This window comes from Ambystoma mexicanum, chromosome 1p (genome assembly GCF_040938575.1).
Source record: "Ambystoma mexicanum isolate Mex_15411 chromosome 1p, UKY_AmexF1_1, whole genome shotgun sequence".
NCBI classification, from domain to species: Eukaryota; Metazoa; Chordata; class Amphibia; order Caudata; family Ambystomatidae; genus Ambystoma; species Ambystoma mexicanum.
This window is the reverse complement of record NC_090921.1, coordinates 210563678-210583092: the sequence shown is the minus strand read 5'-3', so window position 1 is coordinate 210583092 and position 19415 is coordinate 210563678. Positions and strand designations below refer to the sequence as shown.

The following is a 19415-nucleotide window of genomic DNA, read 5'->3' as shown; positions in this document are numbered from 1 at the left end:
GAGAGGCACAGAAAGAGGGAAAGGCAGAGATAGAGAGGACGTGTGAGACACAAAGAGGGGGGAGAAAAAGACTAAGGGAGAAAGTCAGAGAGAGACAGGCAGAGCCAGTGATAGAGAGGAAGTGTGAGACACAAAGAGGAGGGAGAAAAAGACTAAGTGAGAAAGGCAGAGAGAGACTGAGCGGGAGAGCCAGCGATAGAGAGGAAGTGTGAGACACAAAGAGGAGGGAGAAAAAGACTAAGGGAGAAAGAGAAAGGCAGCGAGAGATCGGGGGATACAGAGATAGAAAGGAGGTAGGGGAAGTGAGACAGAAAGAGGGGGAGATACAGAAATAGAGAGACAGTGAGAGAGTCAGAAAACAGAAAGAGGAGGGGTTGAGAATAAGGGAGAAAGGCAGAGGGGGGGTGGGCTGTTAAGAGCCATCTGAAGTGATCAAAGGAGTTTAAAGTGGAGCCTGGGGGAGAGGGGGCTCGCGAGTATCCGCGGGGACGGGAGAGGGAGCCCTTGACAGGCGGCACCGTGGGCTCGTGTTTCCAGACACTGGATACCCTCAGCATGTGCGCCTCGGACTCCAGGTGTGTTTGGAATGAGCTGGCACCGGCAGCAGGGCGGGGAGGAGCTCACCCAATGCCCACAGCAGGATAAAAAGCATTGTCCGAGGTTGGGCAGGTGTGCGAGAGCGGCAGGTGTGGCAGTTCCTACAAGTAAGGCGGCCCAGGCTCTGGGACAACACATCGACGGCTGTGGGGCGACATCCCGGCTACTTACGGTAAATGCACTGGGCCACCTCACTCGCCCATCGGCCGCTCATGCATACAGGATTGGACATTCCTGCTTAAAGCAGTCGCCGCTCTTTGGTCGCTCGCACACGCCTCAACATTTCCACACAAAGAAGTCGTCGCTCTTGCATAACTCATTGGTCGTCACCTTCTTACAAACACTTCAATTATTCCTCTCCAGCGTATTGGTCATTGCGTAAAACACATCGATTGCCATGGCCTAATGCATTGATCACTCCTGCACAACGCCCTTGATCACTCCTGACCACCCCCTGGACTTTCCCGCGCCACAGAATGAATTGGTAACCCTTGGGCAAAGGCTTGACCATCCCTGCACCACAGAAAAGCCGCTCCTACATAATGAATTGGTAACCCTTGGGCAAAGGCTTGACCATTCCTGCACCACTGATAAGCTGCTCCTACATAATGAATTGGTAACCCCAGGGCAACGTCTTGACCATTCCTGCACCACTGATAAGCCGCTCCTACATAATGAATTGGTAACCCCTGGGCAACGTCTTGACCAATTACGGCACTGCGGATAAGTCGCTACTACATAACGAGTTATTAACCATTGAGCGATGAATTGACTATTCCTACAACACGGCTAAGCCGCTAATACATAATGAATTGGTAATACCTTCGGATACGTGTTGACAATTCCCGCACCACGAGTAAGTCTCTCCTACATAACAAATTGTTAACCTTTGACAGTGCCTTGACCATTTATACACCAGAGAAAAATTGCTCCTACATAATGAATTTGTACCCATAGGGCAATGCCTTGACCATTCCCGGACCACAAATAAGTCGCTCCTACATAATGAATTGGTAACAGTTGGGCAACGTCTTGACCATTCCTGCACAACGGATAAGTTGCTCCTACATAATGAATTGGTAACCCTTGGGCAACATCTTGACCATTCCTGCACTATGGACAAGTCACTTCTACATTAGAAATTCATAATCCATGGGCAACGTCTTGATTATTCCTACACCAGTGATAGGTCGCTGCCACATAACGAATTGCTAACTCTTGGGCAACGTCTTGACCATTCCTGCATCACGGATAAGTCACTCTCGCATAATGCATTGGTAACCCTTGGGTAACGTTTTGACCAATCCCACACCAGTGATAAGTCGCTCCTCCACAACAAATTGTTTAACCTTGAGCAACATCTTGACCACTCCTGCACCAGGCCTTGGCCACTCAAAGATTAAGTAGTGTGTGTTTCAGCGCAGCACATACAAGAGAAGACAGGACCAGTGTTTGGAACCAAAGAAACTCCACCCAAATTTACAGAAAATCCGGGACTTCAAGAGTAAGTTATTGGGAGGATTATTTTTCAAAGGGCATGTCAGAAGGAAGGCACCACCAGTGCTCCTTTTAAGGAGTCTAAGAAATCTTTCACCCTGTCTCTCTACTTTTCAAAGACCTTGTCCTCTTCTCTTTTGGATGTTTTATACACCTTTGATTGGGTGCTAAGGACATTGGCTGTGGATCCTCAGTTGAATGAGATTGCCTCCAGGCCAGATCGTTGCAAGCCTTACTTTCCAACCAAGTCCCTCAAGGTAGGGCCGTGACGCCATGTTTGCCAGCTCATCGCGCGGATCATCTGGACGCGCAGGGAAGTACAGCGTGGAGGAGCTATATGGCTTAACCTCGTCCAAGAAGCCCCGTGGGGGTCGGATAGAGGTGAAGAGCAAGAGCCAGCAAGTGAACGTAGAGAGGCGTGAGGAAAACGGTGGCATCCGTGCCGAGAATGGCTTCAGTACCGCCCGGCGGTTGATGGATCGGCGCAAGTTGGAGATCTACCTGCAGCAGGTCGGCCTCTCCTTTGAAGACACTGTTGGAGAGCAGACCGGCATGTTGTACAGGTGAGTGCTCTTTTGGGGATGGATGGAGGAGGGCAAACAGAATTGGGGGATTTAGAAACATGAGAAAATGGCCTTTTGGGAAATGGAGAGATATCCTGACATGTCACCGATCCTCACATGTGAATGACTTCTTAGCAGCCCTAGCAAACTGACTTCCGGTCTCCATTTTTAGATCTGGCTTGCAGCACATTCCTCTTTGAAGTAGTTTGATACGGTAATGGTTCTATTATCAGACTTTTATACAGTTCTTTATGGCGGATTCCTCCCTCTTCTCAGTGCTGCAGTAAGAGCTGTTCTTATTGCTCAATTTAGTGCTACTACACTTATTGACTTCACAAGGATGAAGGGCTGAGGTGTCTTGATGGGATCCGAACTTGCAAAGGGCTGCTTCTCCATATGTCAAAAATGGGTGTTTGACCCATGAGCCTCCCCCCTGGTGACAGACAAGGGGCTCAAAGGAAGGGAACTATACAGGCTGACAGAAAATCCATCAAGGCAGCATTGCAAGAAAGAAGATATGGAAGCCGTGCCTTACTCTGTGAGTCTGCCTGCCCCGCGCATGTGGCACAAATCATGCTATACTTAGAGTATATGTGGGCGGGTGCCTAAACAACCACATAACTCAAGTAGAGTTTATTGTTTGTGGTCTATAGATCATATTACAGTAAACTGATTGGAATAGTGTCTGATTTACAGACTCCCTCCAGCGTTCAACATTGAGATACATCACCCTGTAGGCAGGAGCTACCGCAGGGGAACCAGGAGCTACCAGAGATGCCCCTTCCACTTGTTGACGTCCATTTTGTATGAACCATTGTGTTTAAATGTATATTAGATGTGTTCTAATTCTTCTTTATTAACATTCTCAAATGCTCAAAGTTAATACCACATTTACATGTTTGGAAGGCACCAGTTGGCCCTAGGAGCCAAAGGTAGCTCCTGGTAGCTGATGGTTTCAAGCTAACCAGGCTCTACTATGCTAGAAGCAAGAGCTAAACAGCTCCTAGCTCCCTTGAATTTCGAACCCTGCCCTCTGTGTTTGCCTAAATTAATCACTTGATCTCAAAAGTGCAGTATTCATTGGCTGATTTTCTGGCACGGGAGGATAGCTCAGCGGCAACATGCTTGCCTTGGAAGCATGATGACACGTAGCAACACTGGTTCAATCCCCGGGTCCGCGCTTAGAAACCTCTGGGTATTAAGCACGTTAAAAATAACCTATCACATCATATCAACACTAAGCAGAAGGCACTTCCCTAAACTGTAGCCTCAGAAGGTTTATTATGCAAGGTATATCATGCAGCGGACTATAGCCATTTATAGAGTCCAACATATGTCTTGAGTGTTGGGCATTGTAGCTGCAGGTGGACGTCCATGGACATCATGCAGGCATGGGGCGCTAGTCTCTCACCGACTCTCATTTACATCAAGAGGGTTTGGTGTCATACCTCCAGGAATGAGACATATTTACATCATGAGACGGAGGCCTGTGCGCATGATGAGGGCTCAGTGTTGTAGCCTCAGATAGAGCCAGGTGTGCATCATGGCTGTTGGGTTTTCAGTCCCAGGTGTCATCTCAATGAGGGCTCGGGTGTGGGTTTGTAGCTTTGTTTCATGTGACGACTCGTACATGACAGGGGTGCCTCATATTTAATCATGTATGTCACATGGGTTGGTTGGTATTTATTTTATGAATTTATTTCATTTGTTGAAAGTGCCCAAACCCGGAAGTTTCACGGTGCTAGAGTGTTCAAGACTTAGATTGCTCCTTGCGTGCATCATCCCGTTGGTATGCCCCAGGAGTAATCTCATGTACGTCAGGAGTTTGAGGAGGTGTAAATTCAGGCTCGGTTTCTTGTTTTTCAGAACGCAGAGATGTTTTGGACCATTAAATTGTACTTAAATTGAACCCGGCGTTACACCAAGAGGCTGATATCATTGATGTAATGTTGGTAAGATGCTAACCAAATATCTAATCAATGCTGCAAGACTTGTCACCGAATTGCATACACCCGGTAGAGCTTCAATGACCGTCTCACAGACTGAAGTAGTGGAAACCTGACAGCACCAGGGTTTCCTGGACTCTTACAGGACAATCTCATTGTGAGTTGCAGTGGTCAAAACCAGTGCTTGGTTCACTGGTGCTTGGAGATCAGTCACAGAGTTGAGGCAGTTGTGAGAAACCAGAGGGTGTCTCACCCGCTAGTCCTCGGGGATCTCTCTCTCAGGTGGCCAGGGCACGGCCATCCCCTTTGGATCCAGACCCTGGGGGTGGACCAGTGCAGGAGGATCACCTGGGTGATATGATATGATATGATATGATATGGTATTTGTAACGCGCCTATACACAAGTGTTTCAAGGCGCGACGAGGCAGGGAGGGAGGGAAACAAGGGGAAGACAGACAAACGATCCTACTAGGCCAGGTGTCATTCAGATCGCGCAAGTGCAGAGGTAAGGGGAAAAGGAGGAAGTGCAGGGGGAGGAGGTGGGGGGGAAGTGCAGTACAAGGTAAGTAGCGTCAAAAATAATAAATAATAAATAAAAAGGGCCAGCTGGTGGCAAGTGTGAGGTAAGTGCAGAGCAAGTGCTGGGAAGGGGGCTGTAGGGATACAGTGACAGTCCCACAGTGCAGGGGGAGCCAGGGAGGCAGTGCAAGTGGAGAGTGGCTGGGCCCTGGACCGAGGTTGCTGAGAGTGGCCCAGATGCAGGTTTAGTGCTGAATTCAGTGGGGAGTTAAGCAGGATTAGCAGGGGAGAGGGAGAGAGAAGGCAGAAGCGAAGAGGAAGGTTTTGAGGTGCTTCCGGAACCGGAGATGGTTCTCCTCAAGTTTCAGGGAGGCAGGAAGGCTGTTCCAGAGGGAGGCCCCTGCTGCGGAGAGAGATCTACCCCCAGCTCGTTGCTTCGAGAAGCGGCTGACCATGAGGGAGTTGGAGACGGATGAGCGAAGGGCTCGTGAAGGAAGATATTTAGGAAGAGAGAGTTGAAGGTATTTAGGTCCCAGGCCCCAGAAGGCCTTGTGGACAATGCAGAGGGTTTTGAACTTAATCCTCGCAGCCACTGGGAGCCAGTGAAGAGATTTCAGTCCTGGAGAGATACGGTCCCTGGGCTTGAGGCCAAGGACAAGTCTCGCAGTTCTGTTCTGGATAAGTTGCAGAGGGCGGAGAGTGGAGGCAGGCAGATTAAGATAGAGGCTGTTACAGTAGTCCAGCCTTGAGAGAACCAGGGCTCGGGAGACAGTGAGCTTCTGGGGGAAGGAGAGGAAGGGAAGAATACCTCTGAGGAGGTGCAGCTGGTAGTGTGACTTCTTAGAGACGTCAGATATATGAGGAGAGAAGGAGAGTGTGGAGTCGAAGATGACCCCGAGGTTTTTAGCCTTGCAGGTAGGGGCAGGAAGGGGGCCAAGGGAGGCCGGCCAGAGAGCTGCAGGGAAGGAGGGAGTGGGTGTGCCGATGAGTAGAATCTCAGTCTTACTGGCGTTGAGGCAGAGGTCATTGGCGGCACACCATTCCTGGATATCAGACAGACAGTCGGAGATGAGGGAAGGAGAGGAGGAGGCCGAGGGTAGCCTGAAAATGAGCTGGGTATCGTCTGCATAGCACTGGAAGTAGGGGCAGAGAGCGACGATGCGGTGAGCAAGGAGTGCCAGATACTGGTTGAAAAGCCAGGGAGAGAGGTTGGATCCCTGGGGGACACCACAGGTGGAGAAAAAGATGTCAGAGAGGAAGGAGCCCATTTGGACCTGGGAGGGTCGACCGGAGAGGAAAGAAGTCAGCCAGGCCAGAGCCTGACCAGTGATACCCAGGTTATCACGGAGACAGTTGAGCAGGATGGCATGGTTGACAGTGTCAAAGGCAGAGGAGAGATCGAGCAGAATGAGAACACAGGGAGTGTTGGAATCGAGGTTCAGGAGCAGGTCCTCACGGATGTTCAGGAGAGCAGTTTCCGTGCTTCTGGCCGCTCTGAAGCCGGATTGATGGTCATGAAGATTACCAACAGATTCAGCATGGAGGTTAAGCTGGGAGATGGCCAGTTTCTCCAGGAGCTTACCCAGGAAGGGTGTAATGGAGATTGGGCGATAATTGGCCGGGCAGGAGGGGTCGGCAGAGGGTTTCTTGAGGAGGGGGTGCACAAGGGAGTGCTTGAGGGGGGATGGGAAGACTCCAGAGGCGAATGAGTGGTTGCAAAAGTCAGGGGTCTTCGGGGAGTGGGTGTGACGTAGCCAATGGTGAAACACAGTATACCCCTTTTTTTTCATCTACCCCATCCTATTTTTTAGGATACTCCGAGATCCGAACTCCCCCCTTTTTACACAAACACTTTGCCTAGGAAGATGGTGATTGAGAGTAACAAGGCTAACTCTCATACATCATACTGGACATGTCCCGTTAATCGGGTCAGGAGAAGTAAGGCACTGGACTTCAAGTACATACACCTGGTACCAATTAGCTCTCCTCAAACGGATAAAAGGCAACACCTAAAGACACACTCTGAGCAAGGCAGAAAACGAGTGCAAGCAGAATTTCTGGTATGAAGGCAAACCTACTGCAGTAAAGCGACAGACCAAGGGACGAGAGATACGGGTAGGAAACCCAAAGAATTCCCTACTGGAGGTCATTGCCTCTGAGAGGCCACGAAAGACACGTGGCGAAGGTCAGATCCCACAAGTGAAGACTGCAATGTGTTTCAAGGACGCCAGCGACCCTCCTGGGTGAACGGCAGAGTTGGGGATGCAATGCCAAGCTTTTGGTACTCTAACCTTGACTCGTGAATTACAAATCACAAAACCCATAAAGAGACGCACACAGCCGGTGAGTTGTCAAGCGACATGAGGGACCGGTGTGTGTGTTAAAGTTTGCAATAGAAACAGTATATCGCCAGCGAAAGCTGCACCCATGTGGATGATACGCGAAGAAAGGCAGAGCTGTGAGTGAACTTTGATGTAAAGGACAGCTGTGAAATCAGCAATACTAAGTAACAGAGTGAAATGAAGTAGCCCACTCAAAAGTCTCTGTAAAAGGTACTTTATTTAAAAGCGAGAAAACAAATGAACTACAAAAGTTAAAAAACGAAGATTCATTCCTAGAGAAGGGAAGAGTGAAAGTTATACCGTGAACATTGGGTCAAAGTGGTCCTGCGGTGGTCTATAAAGAAAGTCATGCACAATCGAAAGTCTGACATCCGGAAGTGGTCTGAGCCTGACTGAGGGAAATCCGAAATATAATAAGCTTGGGGAAGGGAGCCTCCTTGCAAGTTTGTGTGGAACTTTATTGTGAGAGGTCTGAGCCCGGCAGAGGAGGACCTACGAGAACTGTGTGGTGAAAGGTCTGAGACCGACAGAGGGTGATCTTAGTGAACATTTTGGTTGAAACATTATTTTGGAAGTCAGGAAAAGAGACTTTAAGGTGGAAGGCCGGCGGGTCTCGATGCACGGTTTTGAACTGTGTATTGTGTTGGAAACCGAGCCAGAGTGTGTCATCCTGTCTACAGGGTCCGTTTTACTCCATGAGACCCAACGTGAGGAGGAGAGCTGATTCAACCACATTATCATTTGAATACCGATTTTTCCTTTTGCATACATTTCACCTTTTTACACTTTTTTGTACAAGAGATATGGCAGGCATTAGGTTTTATGAGCATAGGCCATTTTGATTTGACAGACCCCACTAGGGCTGCGTTATTTATTATTTGATGATCGAGACTACTCCCATCTTAGTTATAAGGCAAAGAAGGAGTTTCTCCAGCTCCAACAATTTTAATAAAGGTATTACAAATTGTACCCATTGTGTCAGTGTCATATTTATGATACCATGCCTTCCATAGACAGTGAAGACCACAGTGTGCAATGGCTTGCTTTGCAGTCTCAGCCTGTTAAGAGGTCCGTCTCACCAAGGTGGGAGCCTGCAGGATTAACATGGCCATCATATCATGCACCATGCAGCCAGGGCCACAGTAAGTTGAGTTCTTTGAGGGGCCCGGTCTGAAATCCTAACCAGTTGGATCATTTATCCAAGAAATTAAGCTAAGTGTGGATCCAAAGGTGTGTGCTGTAAATTCTGCGCGGGTCGTGGTTCCTGGTGTACCTGAGTAAAAGGAGCATGCTTAAAAAAGCGTTTTGATGGTGTAAAGTCGAGTCTTTCCACAAGTGGCATGATTTCCCTCAAATGTGCCATTTAAAGACAGTTCTAGAAAATGACAGCCCATTTTGGATATGGTTAGCCAGTTGGCCAACAAGTGCCTTCAATCTTTTAAAAGTTTGAATTCTTTATAGTTGCTGGTATATCACTGACATTGTCATATGCCTGCATTAGAAATCGTTGGGGGGCAGGGTTATCTGATTGGTGCAACGTCTTGCAGGGTGGGGAGCTTTACGTGTCGAAGGCTTGGTTCTATGTTAAAATATTACAGGAATAGTTACCAGGACTGACACTGAAGCAGTAAATATTAAGAGGTACAAATAACCCATTTTACACTGAAAATAAAGAAAATATTAAACATAAAGACATTTCAAATGAAGGAAATAAAAATAACGAAATGTATACTTTCTCTTCACATCTAGACAGAAATATTAATGTTAGCCTGCGTCACATCTAAATAAATGTGTAGTTATTAGCCTGCATCACATCTAGACAGAAATGTGAATATTAGCCTGCGTCACATCTAGACAGAACTGTAATTATTAGCCTGCGTCACATCTAGACAGAATTGTAATTATTAGCCTGTATCACATCTAGACAGAAATGTGAATATTGGCCTGCATCACATCTATACAGATTTATGTATATTATTCTGCGTCACATCTAGACAGAATTGTAGTTAGTAGCCTGCATCACATCTCGACAGAAATGTGAATATTAGCCTGTGTCATATCTAGACAAAACTTTAATGATTGGCTTGCGTCACATCTAGACAGAAATGTGGATATTGGCTTGTGTCACATATAGACTGAAGTGTAATTATCGGCTTGGTTCACATGTAGAATTGTGGTTATTGACCTGCGTCACAACTAGATAGAAATGTGAATAATACCCTGTGTCAAATCTAGAAAGAACTGTCATTACTGGCTTGTGTCACATTTAGACAGAAGTGTGAATGTTGGCTTGTGTCACATCTAGACAGAAATCTGGATATTGGCTTGCATGACATCTAGACAGAACTGTAGTTATTGGCTTGACCACATGTAGATAGAATTGTAATTATTGGCTTGCGCCACATCCAGTCACAATTGTGGTTATTGGCCTGCTTCACATCTAGCCAGAGATGTGAGTGCTGGCCAGCGTCACATCTAGACAGAACTGTGATTATTGGCTTGCGTCATATCTAGACAAAAATGTGAATATTATCTTGTGACACATCTAGACACAAATGTGAATATTAGCTTACGTCACATCTAGACAGAACTGTCATTATTGGCTTGCATCACATCTAGACAGAAATGTGAATATTAGCCTGCATCACATCTGGACACATTCGTAGTTATTGGCCTACATCATATCTAGACATAAATGTGAATATTAGCCTGCATCACATCTAGAAAGAACTGTAATTATTGTTTATGTCACAGCTAGACAGACTTGTAATTATTAGGCTGCGTCTCATCTAGACAGAATTGTAATTATTAGCTTGCGTCACATCAAGACAGAATTGCGAACATTAGACACCGTCACATCTACACATATTTATGAATATTAGCCTGTGTCACATCTACACAGAATTTAAGTTATTAGCCTGAATCATATCTAGACAGAAGTGTGAATATTAGCCTGTGTCACATCTAGACAGTACTGTAATTATTGACTTCCGTCACATCTAGACAGTAATGTGAATATTAGCTTGCATCACATCTAGACAGAAATTTCGATATTGGTTTACGTCACATCTTGACAGAACTGTAATTATTGGCTTGCCTCACATCTAGACAGAAATGTGAATATTAGCCTGTGTCACATCTATACAGATTTATGAATGTTAGCCTATGTCAATTGTAGTTATTAGCCTACGTCACATCTAGACAGAACTGTAATTATTGGCTTGGGTCACATGTAGAAAGAATTGTGGTTATTGACCTTCATCCCATCTAGACAGAATTGTGGTTATTGGCCTGCATCACATCTAGACAGAACTGTGATTATTGGCTTGCATCACATCTAGCAGAATTGTTATTATTGGCTTGCATCCCATCTAGACAAAATTGTGAATATTGTCCTGTGCCACATCTAGACAGAATTGTGGTTATTGGCCTACCTCACATCTAGACAGAGGGCCTCATTACAACCCTGACGTTGGCCCATGGTGCTATTAGCACCATGGTCCATGCCGGATTCCGCCATGGTGGATGGCGGATTTACCGCCCCATTCCAAGGTTGGCAGGGCGGTAAATCCCCATTCACCATGGGCCCTTCCCCATTCCCATCTTTGGCCCATAGGGCTCAATGGGAATGGGGAAGGCGCTAAATACGGCACCGTAAATTACAGTGCCGTAATTAGCACCATCGGGCGTTAAGGGTTTAATGGCGCAGCAGCCTTTTACGGCACTGTTAACCCCTTAACGCCAGGGTTGTAATGAGGCCCAGAGAGGTGAGTGTTGGGCAGCATCACATCTAGACAGAAATGTGATTATTGGCTTGCGTCATATCTAGACAGAACTGTGATTATGGCTTGCATCACATCTAGCCAGAAATGTGAATATTAGCTTATGTCGCATCTAGACAGAACTGTATTTATTGACTTGCGTCACATCTAGACAGAAATGTGACTATAAACCTGCTTCACATCTAGACAGGAATCTGAATATTAGCCTGCATCAAAACTTAACAGGTTTGTATTTATTGGCCTACATCATATCTAGACAGAAATGTGAATATTAGCCTGCGTCACATCTAGACCGAATTCTAGTTATTAGCTTGCATCACATCTAGACAGTAGTGTGAATATTAGCCTGTGTCACATCTAGACAGAACTGTAATTATTGATTTACTTCACATCTAGACAGAAATGTGAATATTATCTTGTGTCACATCTAGACAGAAACGTGAATATTGGCTTACGTCACATCTAGACAGAACTGCAATTATTGGCTTGGGTCACATCTAGACGCAATTGTGGTTATTGACCTGTGTCATATCTAGACAGAATTGTGTTTACTGGCTTGTGTCACATCTGGACAGAATTGTGATTATTGTCTTGCGTTGGATCTAGACGGATTTGTGATTATTGGCCTGCATCACATCTAGTCAGAATTGTGATTATTGGCTTACAGCACAACTATTCACAACTGTAATTATTGGCTTGCGTCACATCTAGACAGAAATGTGAATACTGGCTTGCGTCACATCTAGACAAAAGTGTAATTATTGGCTTGGGTCACATCTAGACAGAATTGTGGTTATTGGCCTGGGTGACATCTAGACAGAAATGTGAATGTTAGCCTGTGTCACATCTAGACAGATATGTAGTTATTGGCCTGCATCACATCTAGACAGAAATGTGAATATTAGTCTGTGTCAAATCTAGACAGAACTGTAATTAGAGGCTTGCGTCACATCTAGACAGAAATGTGGATATTGGCTTGGATCACATGTAGCCAGAACTGTAGCTATTGACTTGGGTCACATCTAGACATAATTGTAATTATTGGCTTGCTTCACATCTAGGCAGAAGTGTGACTATTGGCCTGCGCCACATCTGGACAGTATTGTTGTTATTGCCCAGTGTCACATCTAGACAGAACTGTGATTATTCGTTTGCATCACATCTCTACAGAAGCATGAATGTTGGCTTGCGTCACATCAAGATGAAACGTTTTATTGGCTTGGGTCACATCTAGATAGAAGCGTGAATGTTGGATTGCGTCACATCTAGACAGAAGTGTGATTATTGGCTTGTGTCCCATCTAGACAGATTTGCGGATATTGGCTTGTGTCACATCTAGACAGAAGTGTGAATGTTGGCCTGTGTCACGTCTAGACAGATTTGTGATTATTGGCCTGCGACACATCTAGACAGAATTGCAATTATTGGCTTGTGGCACAACTACACAGAGATATGAACGTTTGCTTGCGTCACATGTGGACAGAGATGTGGTTGTTGGCATGCATCGCATCTAGACAGAATTGTGAATTTTAACTTACGTCGCATCTAGACAGTACTGTAAATTATTGGCTTGCGTCACATCTAGACAATTGTTGTTATTGGACTGCGATGTGTGAACATCTGGCTTGCAGCACAGCCAGATAGTAATGTCTACAACCAACCCCACTAATAAAAAACGCACCCCCTGCATACCCCTCTCAAACTCTGAACTAACCACAACCATATCTCCAAACCACAACAAACTGCATACACTTCACTACACCGCAACAATGAAACAAACCACGCATAGCCTTGCACAACAGCACACAAAGGCTACCAACTGAAAAATAAACCTAAGGGCAGCGAACGGTGAAACCCGAGGTGAAGCTGCTAACAGCACATCACCGCTCGCCTGCTCTTACTTCCGCTATGTACTACTAACTTACTTTACCACCTTGCCTTTCAGAGCCGCCAGAGCACCACTCTGGTGGTGATAGTGCACATTATAAATAAACTTTAACATTAACAAAGCCAATACATCTTTCTTTTAAAAACGAGTTTTTGATTTATAATTAATTAAGCAGTGCCAGGGGAAACCCACCATAGCCTTCCCAGCTGACCCACCGAAACCTAATTTTCACTGTATATTTCAAGGAATAAAAGGTATATTTTCAAAATGGGGGAACCCCGATGCTGTCTAATCCAGCGTGGCTTGATCTTAACCATAATGATACCAAGCAGTCGACTTTTTAAGAAACTTATTTTAATTAAATATTAAATGTGGGATGCATTTTCTTACTTCATGTTTACCTTAGGTATTTTAAGTAAGTGCTTTTTAACTCTTTATATTCAGTATTCTTTTTTGCAGAGTCGTTTTTCTTGTAATTTTTTTCTAGCATGTTTAGTACTTTATTTTTACCTTAGCTATTTTCAGTAACAGTGTTTTGTACCTGTTCATATTCAGCAACCTTCGTTTCTGTGGCCCCGCAGTACTATGCAATCAGCTCATACCATGCCTGGGTACAGGGCCGCCACTCCCACAAGGCAATTTCATGTCAGCACAAAGTGTGACATTGGGCCCTAGAATATCAAACGTGTCGCCACAGTGAGAGGAGATGGCGCTGCCTGCGACCTAGGAGGCAGGCACTGAGGAGGCGCGTGGGCACTTCGTCCCCTCCCGTACCCCGCCCCACGCCGTGGCAGCGGGGACTGGCCCCCGGCACCGTCTTGCTGCTATTTCTGCTTCCCTAATATCCATAATCGGGAGAGACAGTTGTTCTTCCTGCTTCCGGCTCTTTCATCCTAGCCATCAGCCAACACGCATCTAGTGCGCGTGGGGAGTGGGCACATAAACATTGAGCCTGCCCCGCCCCAAATCACAGTCAGAGCATTTGCTGGAGGACTAAGGACAATCCCTGTTAAGTGGTCCACATGTCTAAATCCCCCTGCACAAGGCTTTAGAAGCTGGAGACAAGCCCTCTGGCGATTATTATTAATGATAAAGGATAATATGAAGCGCTTCCACGAGCAGGGTTTTTTCGATGTGCAATAAGGCTGCACGAGCCTCTATGGGCTAAAAGCCTACAGCAGGAGGGGTGTGCTTCCCAGCCCATGTGTAGTTTCAGTAAGTGATGCTTGCTCAGCTGCTTCCCGGATTTCCCCATTGTAAACCCAGGACTACAAGTCCCAGAATGCAATGTCGAAACAAGGACTGGACTAGTATCTCCGGAATAGACTGGAGGCATGTGTGAGTCTGTGTGCTCGTTCACCTGTTCTGTGTGAGAGAGAACTGTTGCTGCTGCTGATGCTGTGCAGGGGGTGGGGTGCGGCACTGGTGTGTCCAGTATTTTGACTGCGGTGTCCCAAGTGGGTCGCTGACTTATTGATTGATTGATTGATTTATATATTTATAGAGCGCTTTACATCAAGGCGCTGCAGCGGCGGCATGAATTCCGAGCACGCTCACACAAACACACATCCGTCTGAACAGCATTAATGTACTATTTGTCTCCACTACCCATATCTACTTTAATTACTAACACCGGTGTCTTACATTCCTGTATTTAAATTTGTTTTACTAACATGGGGTGGCCAATCAGATGCCAGGGGTAGCACGTGCCACCCCAGGCCACTCCCTGGACATGCCTATGGGGTGCGGGTCAGGGGGAGGCAGAGACGGAGGGGAAGGAGAGAAAGGGATGTTGATGTTGCTTTACTTGTTGCGTGTGATTACAAGGGCAGCTGGCTTGTATTGCTGCTGTGCATGCTAAACCTGAGGCCATTAAGTGGGCCAGGGCCCCACGTGTTCGGACGCCAACAGGGTTCGACATGGAAGCTTGAAAAGCAAAAGGAGCGATTTCCATACATTAACACCAAACCAACTACTGCCAGTGCTGCTCGAAGGAAACAGTTCTTTCGGTGAAAGATGGCCTCTCACTTCCTCAGAGATGGCACTCTTTATTCAACGAGCAGCACATTCTAGAATTTTTGGGGAAGGGCTGTAATAGTGAACGTTGGACCAGCACTACTCTGTTGTCTTGTTCGAGAGAGCTGTGTCATATAATTTTCACACGGGTGTCAGCAGCAGGCTTACTAACCCAGTGAGCCGTTTTACTGGGACAGGACATTGTAACCTGCATGCAGCAAGCATGTGTTTGCAGCAGACACAGGAACTCCTTTTGCATCAGGCATAGAAACGCCTTCTACAGCAGGCATAGTCAGGAGTGGACTGGCCTATAGGGAACTCTCTGCATTTCCAGATGGGCCTCTGCACCCTGGGCCTCTTTTGTGTGGTAACCTGTTTTATTTCCAAATGTTCTTTTAGGAAAAGCATTGGCAATATAGACTCTGCATCCGCTCCAAGAAAAGAGTCAATATTCAAGCCCGCATCTCAGCGGCATCTAACAACACGGCTGAACTCTTCAAAGTCTGCAAAGATCTGGCCGATCCTATTGCATCCTCCTCTACTGCACACACCCAGGCCCTTTGCTCGGCCCTGGCTGCCCATTTCACTGCCAAAACACATCCTGTCCTCTCTCCCATCCGCACCTTCGCCTGCACCCACATCTATTGTGCCCCCCTCGGCGGCCACCTCTCCCCCTCTTCTCTCCTCCCTTTCCCCTGTCACACCTGATGAGGTCTCCAGACAAGTCTGGTCCTTGAAAACCTCCTGCAAACAGGTTGACCCTTGCACTCCTAAAACCATCAAGGACACCATTGATTGATTTTCTTGCTCCAGTTGGCCGACCTCTGCAACCTCTCTTAAGCCTCTGGAATTTTCCCCACTTCTCTCAAGCACTCTCTTGTGCACACTCTGATCAAACCCTCTACTGACCCATTTACCCTTATAAACGGGGAGGGGTGGCATCCTACCCTCAAGCTTGTGTATGCAATTATTTTATGCAAAAACAATCAAATCTTTGTAAAGTTTACTGTTGAACACAAACATATTTGTATCACTGAAGTCAAATCCGTGAATACACACTTTAAACAATTAAGTTGCATCAGCTTTTTTTATTTAACTATTGATGCATGTTGTAAGTATAATGTTGAATAAATAAATAAGAAACAATATAAACACTATAAGCAATTTAAGAACCAACATCAGATTGAGCCAATACAATTCAATAAGTGAAATCAACTGTGTATGGTTTTCAGGCTGCTGGTCTATTCAGCAGAGATCACAAAGACAGAACAACATGAACGTTTCAGGTTCGTGAACAGTAGTACAACAAGCACCCACAAACTCATGAGTCAAATACAATGCCAAAACGTAGGCAGATATATTGAGTCAACAATTCAGAAATATTTAGCTCGAAGCATGAGTTAGACTGGTGTGCAGTCCAAAGAATCTTTTCACACACACTAATGGCACGATGTGCTCAACAGTTGGCTTGAGACAAGAAAATCCTAGGCTAGAAATGTGCATTAAGCCCTAAAAATGCCTAATAAATGGCAAAATAATGCAAAGTCCCAAGATTGTTGCGTGAAATCCCACTGAGGCAAGATGGAGACCTGGGGCAAGGTCTACCAATTCCTGGCAGAAGGGTGACCAATGGGCTGGTCGACGTCTATATTTCAGGTTAGAGGTTCATGTGGTAGAAAATCAGGGCATACCCTGGAGGGGGTGCGGCGACCACAGACATTTCGGCTCAATTGGATAAGAGCCTTATTCTAGGGACAAATAGTAATAGGTCTCCCTTGCGTTGAGCTTGCGAGTAGAGGGCTCAGTATGGTGGGGAGGTCGACCACTCCTGAAACTCGAGGAGAGGAAGACTGAGAGCACTGAATTATTGGCATGGTAGATGTCGGGTATTATCTTGAATAACCTGTGAGACGAGAAATAAAGGCTCGGGGCTCTGCAGGCAGTCTGTGTATGCGTAGAGGTACCGGCAATGAAGGCTGGCTCCTGAAGTGCACTGGACGGCGAGGGGGCAGGTGGGCTGCTACACTGGATCGCGTCCTGCTCGCACTGCGGTCGGTAGAGCTGTGCCTCTATCCTGGCAAACTATCTCCCGATCTCTATTACTCCTTTCCTGGGAAATCTCCTGGAGAAGCTGGCTATCTCTCAGCTTACCCTCCACACTGAATCTGTTGGTTGTTTCCATGACCGTCAATCTGGCTTTAGTGCATCCAGAGGCACGGAAACAGTTCTTCTGAACACCTGTGAAAACCTGCTCTCAAATCTTGACTCTAACTCTCCTTCTGCCCTCATTCTTCTCGATCTCTCTTCTGGTAAACCACAACATCCTGATCGCATGTCTCCGTGACACCCTGGGAATCACAGATCTTGTCTGGGCGTGGCTTGCCTCATTTCTCTCTGACCATCCCTTCCAGGTGGAACTTGGGTCCTTTCTCTCCTCTATCACTCTGTCTATTTGTGGCGTCCCCCAGGGATCTAACCTATCCCTGTGGCTCTTCAATATCTACATGGCCCCTCTAGCCCACAGGATCTCTACCTTCACCTGCAATTTACAGTGTTATGCGGGTGTCACGCAGCTCTCCTTCTGGCTACCCTCTGCCTCTTCTTCCTCCTCGCTCATTCCTGACTGTCTGTCCGCAGTTCAGTCTTGGTGTGCTGCCAATGATCTCTGCCTCAATGTCAGAAAGACAGAGATCATCCTCATTGGGACCCCTGCCCTCGCTTTCCCAATTTCCCACTGGTCAGCCTCCCCTGGCCTTGTGCCCTCACCTGCAAGTGAAGCAAAATATCTGGGGGTCATTTTCAACTCCAGTCTCTGCTTCTCACATCTGAGACATCTCTAAAATGTCCCACTACCAGCTGCACCTCCTCATAGGCATTCTTCCTTTTCTCACCTTCCCCAAAAGGCTCACTGTCTCCAGAGCCCTGGTTCTCTCTAGGCTTGACTACTGCAACAGTCTCTTTCTCAATCGTCCTACTTCTACTCTCCGTCCACTACAACTCATCCAGAACAGAACTGCAAGACTTATCCTTGGCCTCAAGCCCAGGGATTGTATCTCTCCAGCGCTGAACTCCCTCCACTGTCTCCCTGTGGCTGCTAGGATCAAGTTCCAGACCATCTGCATAGTCCACGAGGCTTTATGGGGACTGGGCCCGCACTATCTGCAACGCTCTCTTCCTAAATACTCTCCTTCTAGAGCCCTCTGCTCGGCCTCCTCCAACTCTCTGCAGCCGAGCTGCTTTCACAAATAGAGATTTGGGGGTAGATCTTTATCCTCTCCAGGTGCCTCCCTCTCTCCACCTTAAGCCAGAGCTCCTTAAGTTCTGGAAACTCCTCAATACCTTCCTCTTCTCTCCCTCTCCCCCTTGCTAACATCCTCTCTCTTTCTCTCCAGCTTCCCTCCTACATCTCTCCCCTAACTCTGTTCAGCTTTGCTGACTGGTCGCCTGGCTCACCTCCAGAGCCTCACAGGTCCCAGGCTTCCCCGCCAGTCTATGCACTTGCATCCGGGCCTCTGCACTATGCTCAGCACTACTGCACTTCAGCATACGCTCCATGAGAGGGGTTACCTCTTCGCAATTAAACCTGGGCCGTACTGGACTGGGCGCGCTTTTTCCCCCTCCTCGCTCCCTGGCACTTCAGTCTGTACACTTGCATGACCTGAATTTATTAGGCCTAGTGAGTTCTGTCTTGTCCCCCCTTCGTCTCCCCTCCCTTATCTGGTTGCGTCTGATGCACTTCATGCACTTGCAATAGGAGAAATGCTGTCGGACCTAGTACGCTAGTTACTTTTTTGTTAGATCATTCGTTCGGAGACTTCAAAGCCTAAGAATGACCTCTGTATTCACTTGTTCCCTGCACGCATTTAAGCGCTTTGAAGCACTTCACTTGTGTGTAAGCGCTGTACAAATAAACAATTACAATTACAATTGGGCTTGCTGAAAATGTGTAATATGGGGCCCACTTTGAACATTATTTTCTGTTCCTCTTTTGGTTCCTAGTCCATCCCAGGGCATGGTAACACCTTCTACGAAATGTGCAACGACCATTGAGAAGATCAAACATTAGGCCCCCCCACCCCAAACCCCTTCTGAAAAAGTGGGTTATGTTGACTTGGCCTGGCTGACCTACAGAGCTTTCAACAGGACAGGGCAGATCAAATAAAATAAACAGTGTCTGCGGCTCATAACTAGCAAAGACCTAGCAATTACTAATGTAAAGCAGTTCATTGTTAGCACCTACGTTCGTATGCATACATTTCTAGGC

The 19415-nt window shown here is 46.7% G+C and overlaps 1 protein-coding gene across 1 annotated transcript in view; it reads left to right on the top strand.

Annotated features, from left to right (window-relative positions):
- Window positions 1-2263: 2263 nt before the first annotated feature.
- Window positions 2264-19415, top strand: part of LOC138567844 (voltage-gated potassium channel subunit beta-3-like) — a 582138-nt gene continuing 564986 nt past the window's right edge. The window contains exon 1 of the mRNA XM_069646336.1: window positions 2264-2657. Within this exon, the coding sequence (XP_069502437.1) occupies window positions 2368-2657 (290 nt within the window). The 5' untranslated portion in view covers window positions 2264-2367. The remainder of the gene's footprint in view (window positions 2658-19415) is intronic.